The sequence below is a fragment of the Sander lucioperca genome, chromosome 8 (genome assembly GCF_008315115.2).
Source record: "Sander lucioperca isolate FBNREF2018 chromosome 8, SLUC_FBN_1.2, whole genome shotgun sequence".
In the NCBI taxonomy this organism is placed as follows: domain Eukaryota; kingdom Metazoa; phylum Chordata; class Actinopteri; order Perciformes; family Percidae; genus Sander; species Sander lucioperca.
The window spans coordinates 26609134-26623915 of record NC_050180.1 but is presented as its reverse complement, the minus strand read 5'-3'; the positions used below and the strand labels follow the sequence as shown (position 1 = coordinate 26623915).

The window sequence follows — 14782 nt, the reverse complement described above, 5'->3', positions numbered from 1 at the left end:
TTTCTTAAATGCAGCAGCATCAGAGAGACACAATACACAACAAGATAAAGCTGAAGGACAGGCCTTTCATTTGTTGATCATACACAATTTTGTCTTAAAGATGGGAAAGCATATGTTCACCTTCTGTATTTGCTAATTCACTCACTGAACAGCAGTAACATATTAATTAATTTAATCCTTAGACCAAGTCTGATCTCTGTCCCTCCACAGTCTCTCTACAGCATGTTGGTCTCACAGGACCCAGGCTGCAGTATCTGAAGAGTAATAATGAGTTTAACTGATTTTCTAAACCAGGGGTAAAACAAGGCATAGATCACAGGGTTTAGACAAGAGTTACAATAGTACACAAAGAGAACATAGGAGACAGATGAAGCATTGACCCATTTGTCACCTGCAAGAGAGACAGAGTAAAATGGGCAGAAACACATTAGAAACACAACTATAAGAACACCAAGAGTCCTGGCTGCTTTCAGCTCTGATTTCTTTGCCTTTGGAGTCACTGAAAGCTGGAGTGTGACAGCTGTAATGTGAGAGCGCATGACACGAGCCTGAGACACAGCCACGGCAAATATTCTCAGATACAGAGCTATTATGACAGTAACTGGAACAATAAAGGACAAAACAACATCTACAGCTCCTACGACAAAGTCAACGACCAACACACATTCTCCGTAGCAGGAATTATACCTCCCCAGTTGAGTCAGTTCATCCTTAACAAAGAGAAAGCTGTAGGAAACAGAACAGAGCCAACACAGATAAACACAGAGTTTAACTCTGTTGTCAGTGATCCTGGTGGTGTAATGCAGAGGGTCACAAATAGCCACATAACGGTCAACTGATATGAGCACCATGTCACCTATTGAGGCTGAGATAATGATGCCTGAAAAAATAGTATACATAGCACACACAAAGTCACCAAGAAACCAGCAGGATGTTTTTTGGAGAACTTCTACAGGCATCAGCACGAGGCCCACTAGAAAGTCTGAGACAGCCAGAGAGAGGAGGAGGATGTTGGTGGGTGTGTGGAGCTGCCTGGAGGGAAAGAGAAAAACACCATTACACCAACAAGAATGACAGTTAAAATGACTTGGTTGAGGTCACGGTGGACAGAAAGCAATACTTAATATTGGTAAGAGAGTGGACATGAACAACAGTCCCTGGCATCAAAGTCAGACATTTAGAGCAACATTATTCAGTTCTAGCTCAAAGACAATTCTAAATGTACAGCAGCTGTTCACATTTTTAAGTTACAATTCCTGTAGAGAGAAGCAAAGAAGTTAATATTTGCCTGAAGTGGGAGATAGAGATGATGATGAGCAGGTTGAGAGCCACAGTGATCAGAGAGATGGAGTACAGCATAATGGTAACTGTTTGGGGCCAAGGAGACAAGGGCTTTCTGCAGGAGGTGTTTGGGAACTGTGGAAAGCAGAGCTGGGCTCTGTCCTCAACCTCCATCTCCAGAGATATGCAGAGATCTGCAGCTCGGGCAGCTTTCTGAACAAACCTGAGTCGTGTAACTGATTTATCTCGCTCACATTCTCTTCATCCCCTCCTCACTCTCAGTCCCTGTTGGACTCTGATGCCCCTCCTTCCTCACTCTGCACATCCCACAATCATCTTCATCACTCTCTCTGTAACCCTGCCTTTCTCACTGTCTCTCTATCCAATCTCTCCATTGTTATTCTTTACCCTTGTTTCCTTTCCTTTGTTCTATTAATGTTCTACACATTCCTTGAAAAGTTTCTAAAACAGAAGTATTGCATTGCCTGCTCTATCTCTACAGCCTTGTGGAGTAAAGTCTGGCTACATCACTGATACATTCTTGGATAGGTGAAAAAACGCTCTGGGTTGTTTGCATTTCTTTAAACAATCACAATTGTGTGGGGAGGCGCTAAGGTCTGGATGCAGTGATTGTGGCTCCATAGTCTCTGGAAGGAACTTATTTTAGAAAAATATTTGCATCCCAGAAAAGAAAACATCACTTAAAATGTTAAATGAAGTTAACTGTTCATAGAATACAGTCACGTGAGCTATTGAAATTAGCTGGGCACAAGGTTAAACATCATTTGTGCTTACCAGAGTATCGCCCTGTGTACTTTTCCGGCCCCTCTCCGTGAACCATCACCTTATCGTGGTGGAGAGGTTTGTGTGTCCCTATGATCCTGAGGGCTGTGTTGTCTGGAGCTTTGTGCTCCTGGTAGGGTCTCCCAAGGCAAAGTGGTCTCAGGTGAGGGGCCAGACAAAGAATGGTTCAAAAACCCTATGAAAGAAACGAGGTAGAGATAGAGTGACTCTGTCTGGAGGAAGCCCGGGGACCCCGTCCAGAGCCAGGCCCAGATGGAGGGCCCGTCAGCGAGCGCCTGGTGGCCGGGTTTGCCACGGAGCCCGGCCAGGCACAGCCCGAAAAAGCTATGTGGCACCTCTCTCTCCAACCCATGGGCCCACCACCTGTGGGAGGAACCGCTGGGGTCGGGTGCGCTGCCACATAGGTGGCAGTGAAGGTCAGGGGCCTCGACGGACCAGACCCAGGAAGCAGACTCCGGCTCTGGGGACGTGGAACTTCACCTCTCTGTGGGGGAAGGAGCCGGAACTTGTGCGGGAGGTGGAGCGCTACCAGTTGGATCTGGTGGGGCTTACCTCTACGCACAGTCTCGGTTCTGGAACCATACTCCTGGATAGGGGTTGGACTCTTTTCTTCTCCGGAGTTGCCCAGGGTGTGAGGCGCCGGGCGGGTGTGGGGATACTCACAAGCCTCCGGCTGAGCACCGCTTCGTTGGAGTTTACCCTGGTGGACGAGAGGGTTGCTCTCATCCACCGTGACTGTTGTTTGTGCGTATGCACCAAACAAGAGCTCGGAGTATTCGGCCTGACGCAGACGTGGGCAATGATGGAGACACATGGAGAGGCGTGATTGGGAGGAACGGCCTCCCTGATCTAAACCAGAGTGGTTGTTTGTTGTTAGACTTCTGTGCTAGTCATGGATTGTCTATAACGAACACCATGTTCGAACATAGGGATGCTCATAAGTGTACTTGGTACCAGAGCACCCTAGGCCAAAGGTCAATGATCGATTTTATAATCGTTTCATCTGATCTGAGGCCGTATGTTTTGGACACTCGGGTGAAGAGAGGGGCAGAGCTGTCAATCGATCACCATCTGGTGGTGAGTTGGGTCAGGGGGTGGGGGAAGACTCTGGACAGACCTGGTAAGCCCAAACGGGTAGTGCGGGTAAATTGGGAACGTCTGGAGGAGGCCCCTGTCCGACAGACTTTCAACTCACACCTCCGGTGGAGCTTTTTGTGCATCCCTGTGGAGGCTGGGGGCATTGAACCCGAGTGGACAATGTTCAAAGTTTCCATTGCTGAAGCTGCGGCGAGGAGCTGTGGTCTTAGGGTCTTAGGTGCCTCAAGGGGCGGTAACCCACGAACACCGTGGTGGACACCAGTGGTCAGGGAAGCCGTCCGACTGAAGAAGGAGTCTTTCCGGGATATGTTATCCCAGAGGACTCCGGAGGCAGTTGCAAGGTACCAAAGGGCCCGAAGGGCTGCAGCCACTGCCGTGAAAGAGGCAAAGCAGCGGGTGTAGGAGAAGTTCGGAGAAGACATGGAGAAGGACTTTCGGTCGGCACCAAGGTGCGTCTGGAAAATCGTTCGCCACCTCAGGAGGGGGAAGCAATGAACCATCCAAGCTGTGTACAGTAAGGATGGGACGCTGTTGACCTCAACTGAGGAGGTAATAGGGCGGTGGAAGGAGCACTTTGAGGAACTCCTAAATCCGACTAATACGCCCTCCATGGTAGAGGCAGAGCTGGAGGATGATGGGGGATTGTCGTCAATTTCCCTGGTGGAAGTTGCTGAGGTAGTTAAATAACTCCACAGTGGCAAAGCCCCAGGGATTGATGAGATCAGTCCAGAAATGCTTAAAGCTCTGGGTGTGGAGGGGTTGTCTTGGTTGACACGCCTCTTCAACATTGCGTGGAAGTCTGGGACGGTGCCTAAGGAGTGGCAGACCGGGGTGGTGGTTCCCCTTTTCAAAAAGGGGAATCCAGAGGGTGTGTGCCAATTACAGGGGTATCACACTTCTCAGCCTCCCCGGTAAAATCTACTCCAAGGAGCTGGAAAGGAGGGTTCGGTCGATAGTCGAACCTCAGGTTGAAGAGGAACAATGCAGATTCCGTCCTGGTCGTGGAACAACGTACCAGATCTTTACTCTCGCAAGGATCCTGGAGGGAGCCTGGGAGTATGCCCAACCGGTCTACATGTGCTTTGTGGATCTGGAGAAGGCATATGACAGGGTCCCCCGGGAGATACTGTGGGAGGTGCTGTGGGAGTATGAGGTGAGGGGGTCCGTTCTCAGGGCCATCCAATCTCTGTACGACCAAAGTGAGAGCTGTGTCCGGGTTCTCGGCAGTAAGTCGGACTCGTTTCAGGTGAGAGTTGGCCTCCGCCAGGGCTGTGCTTTGTCACCAATCCTGTTTGTAGTATTTATGGACAGGATATCGAGGCGTAGTCAGGGTGGAGAGGGGTTGCAGTTTGGTGAGATGGGGATCTCATCGCTGCTTTTTGCAGATGATGTGGTCCTGATGGCATCATCGGCCTGTGACCTTCAGCACTCACTGGATCGGTTCGCAGCCGAGTGTGAAGCGGCTGGGATGAGGATCAACACCTCTAAATCGGAGACCATGGTTCTCAGCAGGAAACCGATGGAGTGCCTTCTCCAGGTAGGGAATGAGTCCTTACCCCAAGTGAAGGAGTTCAAGTACCTTGGGGTCTTGTTCGCGAGTGAGGGGACAATTGGGCGGGAGATTGGTCGGAGAATCGGCGCAGCGGGTGTGGTATTACATTCAATTTATCGCACCGTTGTGACGAAAAGAGAGCTGAGCCAGAAGGCAAAGCTCTCAATCTACTTGTCAGTTTTCGTTCCTACCCTCACCTATGGTCATGAAGGCTGGGTCATGACCGAAAGAACAAGATCCAGGGTACAAGCGGCCAAAATGGGTTTCCTCAGGAGGGTGGCTGGCGTCTCCCTTAGAGATAGGGTGAGAAGCTCAGTCATCCGTGAGGAGCTCGCAGTAGAGCCGCTGCTCCTTCGCGTCGAAAGGAGCCAGTTGAGGTGGTTCGGGCATCTGGTAAGGATGCCCCCTGGGCGCCTCCCTAGGGAGGTGTTCCAGGCACGTCCAGCTGGGAGGAGGCCTTAGGGAAGACCCAGGACTAGGTGGAGGGATTATATCTCCAACCTGGCCTGGGGACGCCTCGGGATCCCCCAGTCGGAGCTGGTTAATGTGGCTCGGGAAAGGGAAGTTTGGGGTCCGCTGCTGGAGCTGCTACCCCCGCGACCCGTTACCGGATAAGCAGACGAAGATGGATGGATGGACTCTTCCGCCCCATAATGCAGGGACAGCGGCCCATTGGTTAATTTTGTATTCTGACTGGCAGTGGGCTGGCTGAATCACATCTCTTACTAGGCCAAGATCAAGTGAGTACACTGTTCACCTTATTATGGTCCATGGCACATACTACTTAGCTTTGTAGTGGTGAGGGGAACAGTAGAGTAGGTCCGCATATTTATGGGGACCACATAGATGACGTGTAATGATGGGTGGTGTCCGACCGATTGTGGTGGGCCGGTCGGGGCAAAAATGCCAGAGTCAATTTTTGGTCCCTGCCTGCACGTATAAAGCATGCACAGAAAGCAGCCACCACGCGCCCGCGAATGTCTGCTGTGAGAGCAGAGGAGAGCAAACATGCAAGCCTGCATGAAACTGACTTTTGACATTTAGGGGGTGGAAACCAAGGTGGTACTGGCCCTCCTCTGATTAGTTACTTTTAAGGCGATCCCACCCAAGGACCTCCTTAGTTTACCTTGATTGAGAGCTTTCATTCAGGAAGCTCAGAGTGGTTGTCCTGGCCGAAGAACAGTTTTTTTCTGTCTTTATAACGATGTAGTGCAAGATAGTGCTGTGAATAAAGGAATATAGGCTACGTGTCTCTCATCCGTTCTGATGTTGTGATATGTGCAATGCTTTTGAAATGTTACATTACATGTCATTTAGTTGAAGCTTTTATCCAAACCAACTTACAATTGCTATGTATGTCAGAGGTCACACGCCTCTGGAGCAACTAGGGGTTAAGTGTCTTCTTCAGGGACACATTGGTTGATGTATTGCAATGGGAATCAAACCCAGGTCTCCCACAACAAAGGCATGTGTCATATCAACTGCTCCATCACCGTCAATGTGAATGAAGTTTGCAGTGCACCCTTATCTCTAACATTAAAGCTAACGTTATAGCCATAGCTAACATAACTAGCGTATATATGTATATATATATATATATATATATGTATATATATATATATATATATATATACAGTGCTGCTCATAAGTATTCATACCCATGCTAAAGTTGACTAAAAAAAAGAATAAAAAAAGAATCTTTTGGAAATTGATCTTAATGCCTTAATTAAAAAAAATGAGGAAAAATCCGACCTTTTAAGGACACCAATTTGTTTTGTGAATGAATAATGTATTGAAAATAAATAAATGTTCTTCCTTAAAATACAGGGGCCATAATTATACATACCCCTATGTTAAATTCCCATAGAGGAAGGCAGATTATTTATTTTTAAAGGCCAGTTATTTCATGGATCCCGGATACTATGCATCCTGATAAAGTTCCCTTGGCCTTTGGAATTAAAATAGCCCCACATCATCACATACCATTCACCATACCCCCACATCATCACATACCCTTCACCATACCCCCACATCATCACATCCCCTTCACCATACCTAGAGATTGGCATGGTTTTATTTCAGTTAGCCTAATAGCTAACTGAGATAAGATCCATATCAATGCAAATCAAACCAGCTATTAGGCTAACTGAAATAAAACCATACCAATCTCTAGGTATGGTGAAGGGTATGTGATGATGTGGGACTATTTTAATTCCAAAGGCCAAGGGAACTTTATCTGGATGCATAGTATCCTGGATCCATGAAATAACTGGCCTTTAAAAATAAAAGTCTTCCTGCCTCTATGGGAATTTAACATAGGGGTATGTATAATTATGGCCCCTGTATTTTAAGGAAGAACATTTATTTATTTACAATACATTATTAATTCACAAAAAAAATTGGTGTCCTTAAAAGGTCGGATTTTTCCTATTTTTTTAATTAAAGCATTAAGATCAATTTCCAAAAGATGATTTTTTTTATTCCTCTTTTTAGTCAACTTGACCATGGGTATGAATACTTATGAGCAGCACTGTATATATATATATAAATTTTGTTTTGCAAATTTTGTAACTAATGTTTGTAAATAAAGCAACTTTCTGTCATACTTACTGAAAAGATGACAGAATCTTCATTTTTAGGGAAAACCTTTTTGGACTAAAAGCTACTCAACATGCAACTGAGTTTAATTGCATTTTAGACATTAACTAGAAGAAAATGTGATCAAAAAATGTTTGATGTTGTTTTAATTGAAAACAACAACAACAACAACCTGTGAGGCAGGTTGTACATGACATCTGTGCAGAAGACACAAGCAATCAAAATGTCCCCAATGAAAGGGAAAAATCCAGCACTGGAGATCCCAGATCGCAGTTTTGGGTGACAACGTTCAATTAGAGTGAACTTTGCTCGAAGTTGGATAGGTGGGGTCAATTTGCAACTGGAAACAAGTAAGCTTCCTTTACGATTGAGGCCACAACAGATTACATTCTCTGTTGCATTTTGAAGAGGAACCAAGTGTGTAATCTGATGCAAAGCATTCTCACCAACGCAATTGATATGATATCTTACATAAAACGGTGGCCGCTAACTGCTGACGTGACAGTCTGAGTTGAGTTGAGTTGGGTACTGGTCACTGCAAGGTGACGGTCATGACTGCAGAACCAAGGACCTCTGCATTGAGGAATAAACCTTTTCATAAGGATGCATGCTCTACCAATTTAGCTAATTCACCTCCTGGGCACTGCCAGGTGCTCTTGAGCAAAGCACCGTACCCCCCCAACTGCTCAGGGTGCTGGTCTAGCACTGGCAGCCCACTCACTCTGACATCTCTCAATTTGTGCATGAATAGGTCCTGAGCATGTGTGTGTGTATTTCAGGCCTGTGTGTAGTGATCTCTAACAAACAGAGTGTAAATTGTAATTTCCCCACTGGGGATCAATACACAGAATACATTATTATAAATTAAATTAGCTAACCAGGGCGCCCTTATTTTCAAACAGCACATGATCACCTGTCTCTTAGGGGAAAGTCCTGTGTTTGTTTGACCCATCCACCACCCCAATCTGCCATCCTACGCGGAATTTGGCGCTCTTATACTCGGTGACCTTACTTCCTGCTCCGGCAGTACTACGTGTTGAAGTTAAAAAAAAAGTTAAAACATTGGTGATGTTTTAGAGCAATATACTTTTAGGTCAAAAATGTAACTTATTTAATGTAAATTGCTGTGAGACTGAGTGACACTGAAACTGAGCCGAAAATGATCGTTTCAATGCTGATTAAGCCTAATCAGCATTCGACTGCCTCACCCCAACCCTAGCTTCTAAAGAATTGAATAAGTCACGAAGTCAGAAGACCTATTCTTTAATCAACTTTGAGAGCCATCCCCTGTTGGGCCAGACAAAGAATGAGTATTCCTGTAGTTTGGAAACAATTGACACTGACTTGGTGAGATCCTGTGGCCGGGTGTGGCCACAAGACACATGGATTAGGGACACTTTTTCTTTTGAAGACATCTGACCAATACGGAGGGATTTAATTTGAGGAACCACCCAGGTGTAGGGAATAAACAGGTTATCCTGAGAAAGATTCAGGACTGCAAACTGTGACCTCACAAGGAAGCATGTCTGTATGTCCGCTGCTTGCAGTTTATTGTTTTGTCATTGTCACATGACTGATTGATGTGACTCCAGAGCGGAGATGCATGTTTTCAGTCCACTGTCAGCTGCAGTGTAAGATTTGCTTTTTGTCTTGTCATTTTCATCATGTTGTTTATTAAACCTTTTTGTTTAACTTTCAATTGGACCCTAGCCTTCTCCTTCGTCCTCAGGAATCAAACGATCACGTTGTCTTTTAATTTTTCTACATACGGCAGTACTACGACCCTAACCCTAACTCTCTTTACCTGCTAAATCCTCCGATATATTCACCAGCTAGTCTCTAATTGTCTATTTGCTGCTGAGGGGCACCAACCTCTTTGATACAGTGGGTTTTTAGAGAGTCCTGAAACTGACAGTGAAAACAACAGTGAGTTAAAAACACTCTCTAGAGCGGTATAAATGTATTGAATTATTATTATTATTATTATTATTATTATTATTATTATTATTATTAGAGCTCAGAGAGTGAACCAAAACAGGAAGGTTTTGGGCCTTAAAACAAACAAAATACAGTGATTTAAAATCACTGTAGAGCTGAGAGGAGCTGCAGAGTCGGGGGATAATTCTCTGTGGATTTGTGACTGGCAGCAACCTCTCTCACATTACACATGCTAATTGAATCCCTTTTTATAATTAAAGATTAAACAACTCTGATTGATTAAATTATTGTACTGGTGTCAGATACAATATCAACTGAAAAAGCATCACTGTTCAGTAATGATTGCATCATATGTTGTGGGATTCATGCTTCACACCTCTGCTGGCATTGACACCTCATTGGTCGAGATGTCATCATCTGTCTAACCCATGCAAGTGTGAACAAACTTCCTGTCCAGAGGGGTTCAGCACACCGCCTTTAGGAGCCACTAATGGGCTGCAAAACATAGTTCATAGAGAGAATAATTAACTCTCACGGGACCTGATTATTTGTGTGTCTGAAGATGCCCACTATACACAATAAAGTAAATGGTCATTTACTCCATCAAACACAACGCTATTGAAAATTGAGTTTTGGCATTTCAGTTTTAGCTCTACTTATTAAGACCCCATACTGTAGCATTCACACAAACTTTGCCTTATTAAACTTTCTGAAGACTACATTGTTTTAATGTAGTTTTTCTTTTTAATACCATATGGTTGTAAGCAGGGCCTAAAGTGAACTTAATTGGCCACCAGCCATACAGGCATTTCACCAGCCAATGTTTACCTGATGAAGGTGAAATACAGGAAATGCACCAGCATCGTTGTTGAACTTGTTAATAATACACATTTAAATGCTGTCAAGTCATTAATGATTAACTGCTGTTGTAAATCAAAAATCTCAATAACCTTGTCATTGTCGCTAACTATCCCCTTGGTATTAAAATGTAAAATGTTTTTTTTTTTTTTACTTTTCTCTAAATCATCCTCATCTTTTTGTTGGCTGCTTGTTTCAGCCGGCCTCTTCACCCCAGTAATGTGCCGCCACATTTTAGAACTCAAATCCAAAGAAAATGGCAGACTTGGTTAAAATGTGAAAGAATGTTGGAAAAACAACTGAGTCACTCAATTGTTATTGGCTACCAGCCAACGTGGCAGGTAGATTGACAGATTTACCCACCAATGGCCAAATTCTCCTGCATTTGGTGCATGGTTGGGTGTTGATTTCAGGCCCTGTTTGTAAGTATGATGGGTATCACCGTGGTTGTTCACTATGCAAGGCAAGGCAGCTTTATTTGTAGAGCGCATTTCAGCAACAGAGCAATTCAAAGTGCTTTACATGAAAACAGATTAACAAATTTAAAACAGATAATATACAAGAATAAAAGTTACAGTGCAGTATAAGAAATCAAACATTTAAGAGCAGTTAAAACTGTTAAATATATAAAAGCAGATAAAATAGGAATTTCTCTTTATATGCTTATATAGATTGTCATACAGTGTCAACAATGCAACTTCAGTATAAGAAATGAACAGTTATTTAAAGAAAGGCAACATCAAATAGAGTTAATAGGTTTTGATTTAAAAGAACTGAGAGTTGCAGCAGACCTGCAGTTTTCTGGGAGATTGTTCCAGATATGTCGAGCATAAAAACTGAATGCTGCTTCCCCCTGTTTAGTTCTGACTCTGGGGACAACAAGCAGACCTGTCCCAGACCACCTGAGAGGTCTGGATGGATCATAGTGTAGCAGCAGATCAGAAATGTATTTCAGCCCTAAACCGTTTAGTGATTTATAAACCAGCAAAAGTATTTTGAAATCAATTCTTTGAGGCAGTGGAAGCCAGTGTAGAGACTTCAGTACTGGAGTGATGTGATCCACTTTCTTGGTCTTAGTGAGGACTCGAGCAGCAGCGTTCTGAATCAGCTGCAGCTGTCTGATTGATTTTTTAGGGAGACCTGTAAAGACTCCGTTACAGTAGTCTAGTCTACTGAAGATAAAAGCATGGACAAGTTTTTCCAAGTCCTGCTGAGACATAAGTCCTTTAACCCTTGATATATTTTTAAGGTGGTAATAGGCTGACTTTGTAATTGTCTTAATGTGGCTGTTAAAATTCAGGTCTGAGTCCATGACTACACCAAGATTTCTGGCTTTGTCTGTTGTTGTTAACATTATCGTTTGAAGCTGAGTGCTGACTTTTAATTGTTCCTCTTTTGCTCCAAAAACAACCACCTCAGTTCTTCATTTAATTTAAGAAAGTTCTGGCACATCCATCCATGTCATTAATTTGTTCAATGCACTTAGTCAGTTGTTGTATTGGACTATAGTCCCCTGGCTATAAGGTTATATAAATTTGTGTGTCATCCGCATAACTATGGTAACTTATTTTATTGTTTTCCATAGTTTGAGCCAGTGGAAGCATGTAGATGTTAAACAGGAGAAAATATTAAATAACACTCAAACCACTTTAGTACTGAGCCAGAAATGCCAACCCAGTTTTCCAGTCGGTCTAGTAATATGTCACTAGATCTTTTTCTAAACATAACTAGGGAATGTTGGTACCTAAACCTACCCAAACTGTAAAAGAACAGCCTCTGTTAGGGTTAGATATGAGAACAGGAACGCTCCTGTGGGTCATATTTCCTCTGTGTTTGAGACTGGTGGGTTGATTTCCCAATCCTGAAAAAACGACTCATCGTCATTAGATGGCCTAGAGCTGAGGCCTGTACTATGAAGCAAGATTTGGCGTTAATGAGGTAACTTCAACCCAGGGTTTTTTGTATCACGATGGTGGATCACTTGTTAAATCACCGTGGTAACTTATGCTGAACACCTGTTGGAGATCAGCGATCAACCGGTGTTAAAGCCCCGCCCACTGACCAATCAAGACTTGATTGATAACGGCGTCACCGTTCTTAGAACAGGGGTTTTCAAACTTTTTGTGTGTGTGGACCACTCTTTGTAATCAAGAATTTTCGGGGACCACCATATAATACACACAATAAAATGTGTCTACACACAGTCCTACCTGAATTAATCTGCACCTCTTAATAGGCCTACTAGCACTAAAACTATAACTGGTTTTCTCCTCAGTACAACAGGCTCGTTAAAGGAAAGTTTACTGCACACAACTGCTGCCACATATTTAATTTATTCATTTACTCAAGCGCCCGATGGTATAATCAGGTTAATTTGAACAACAGGCTTATTTCTATAGCAATGGAGAATTAAACCTATACAGTAATAACAACACTTGGATATAGTCAAAATTTCAAAACCTATGGCGATTTCAGATGATTATTAATCTTCAGAGTTTGGACTTGAACGTCACGGCCGACCACCACTAGCCTAATTTAGTAATCACACAATAACTTGACAATTTCATTTAAATTTTATATCAATATACATATTCTTATTTTTTATGGGAATGTCCTGATAACATGAAGGTTAAAAAACTATTATTTTATATTTTATTTTGCCAGCTTTCCTTCCTGTTTTAGGAAGCAGCGACTGTATTGCATTTTGCTTGTAAAAACATGTCTGTGTTCTTCATATTTATGTAGAATTATAGTTTGCTCTTAGTATATGCGGCTCTGGTAGATGTTTGTGATTGGTCGTGCTGTGCAAACACCGCCTCTTTTATGTGAACACGCGTTGCTGGATTGGGAAGCCCTGGGTTGATTGAACTAGTTGTTAACCACCGTCGTGACACAGATTACGTGGGACTGCGGTTGTTAGGGTTAGTGAAGCCGGGTAACTGAAATAAATCCAGGGCATCTTGATCTGGATTCGTAGTATAGGTCTATGGTCTTGCTAGCTTGATCTAATCTGTGTTTAAATTTGAAAAGTTGAGCCAGCTGAGTCAGTAGGATGTTAGCAGTGTTGGCAGAAGAAGCTGGCAAGTTGATTTCCAGATCCTGATGAGCAACTTGTAGCCACATGCCATCATCGTCCTACGTCAAACACTTGAAGCACAACTAATATCTTTAAAATAGACAATAAAGCATACATTGACTAGACAATAAAGTGACTGGAGAGTTTCTGCACCTTCTACATCTACTGCCTACTAGAAATTCCTATGTGTCGTGTCTTGTTTGTTGTCTTGTTTGACTTCCTTCGTCCTCCTTTGAAGGATAGGGAAATGGAGACTAAATGAAATATTCAAGTAAAAGTAAACAGAAATCGACACAATCTTTTTCTAAAGTTAGGTTTTTGTGCCTAAACTACGGTGGCTGACAGGGGCAGACGCCCTGCAACTTAAGAAAACACAAGCAAATTAAGAAAACATCTTCATTAATTTGACAACACATGTGCAGCATTCAGCAAATTCTGCTATTACACATCTGTTGCTGCTCCACTCCATCACTCAACCTCTCACCCCCCCCCACCCTGTTGTTAGCTTTGATTGTTACTGTAGTTTTTCTTTTTAATGGAGTTTTCCCCAGGCCATTATTGTCTCTTGTCATTTTTGTTGACCAGTCCAAATCACATCACTTAGTGTAAAAATCTATAAAAAGACATGACGTCCCATTGTTTTTTAATTTTAGTCTAATTTATTATCATTTTTCATGCTACTTTACAACAAATCACCATGCTATGTTGAATAGAATGAATGTCAAATCTGATTTAAATTGCAACCCATCAGGTTTCACATTTTGTAGAACATTCATTTTCATATGAAGTCATATAATTACACTGTACATGTTTCCCTGGAAATGTAGCTGCGATTATTTGATGAACTGTAGATAATCCTGTCTTTTCAGATAATCTGTTGTTTAACTTCTTGCCTAAAAGGACTTCATAGTGCTTTGAATAATTCTGTCATAGAGACAAGAGACACGAGATGTTATACAGGGATCAAATATGAATGACACTAAACGGAAGTGATTAAAACAACTTTTTTTCTTAAGCTCAAAGGGAAGATGTTTTTGTACTGACAGTTTTATCAGAAAAAAACAGTGGATTTTTTTCTGTACTGGAAACATACATACACATGGAAGTGTGTCTGTTCAGGGACATCTTTTCTCTCAGTGAAACAGCAGCCCAGCAGGCCTGTAATTTCTGTTTGTAACAAAATGGTCACACATCACAGAGATGATGCTTTGACCAAACATATAGACATAAATACAAAGCTTTAGTAGCTCTTTTGTTGTTGGGCTGAAATGTTTCCTATCACAAAGAACAAAATATTACATAGGAAAAAAAGACTCATAAGTGTCATACATGTGTTAATTTAAAGCTTGCATTAAACTGGGTGATTACTAGAAACAGTATATGGTGCTTATGACTCTTAAATGCAGCAGCATCAGAGAGACAACATACACAGCAAGATAAAGCTGAAGGACAGGCCTTTCATTTGTTGATCATACACAATTTAGACTTTAGAAGCATATGTTCACTTTCTGTATTTGTTAACTCACTCACTGGAAAGCACAGAAAACATAATTAACATATTAATTAATTTAATCCTT

The 14782-nt window shown here is 42.8% G+C and overlaps 1 protein-coding gene across 1 annotated transcript; it reads right to left on the bottom strand.

The window, feature by feature from the left end:
* Positions 1-215: 215 nt before the first annotated feature.
* On the bottom strand, positions 216-1455 carry LOC116040390 (trace amine-associated receptor 13c-like). Its single transcript, XM_031278180.1, has 2 exons — positions 1289-1455; positions 216-1032 (listed from the first exon to the last, which is right to left on the bottom strand). The coding sequence occupies exons 1-2, from the start codon at positions 1453-1455 to the stop codon at positions 216-218; spliced, it is 984 nt and encodes a 327-aa protein (XP_031134040.1).
* Between the last annotated feature and the right edge of the window lie 13327 nt (positions 1456-14782).

Coding starts and splice junctions, on each gene's coding strand:
- LOC116040390 (XM_031278180.1), bottom strand. CDS start 1,455: ATGGAGGTTGAGGACAGAGCCCAGCTCTGCTTTCCACAGTTCCCAAAC. Junction 1,033..1,288: donor ATCTCTATCTCCCACTTCAG/GCAAATATTAAC, acceptor CTTTCCCTCCAG/GCAGCTCCACACACCCACCA.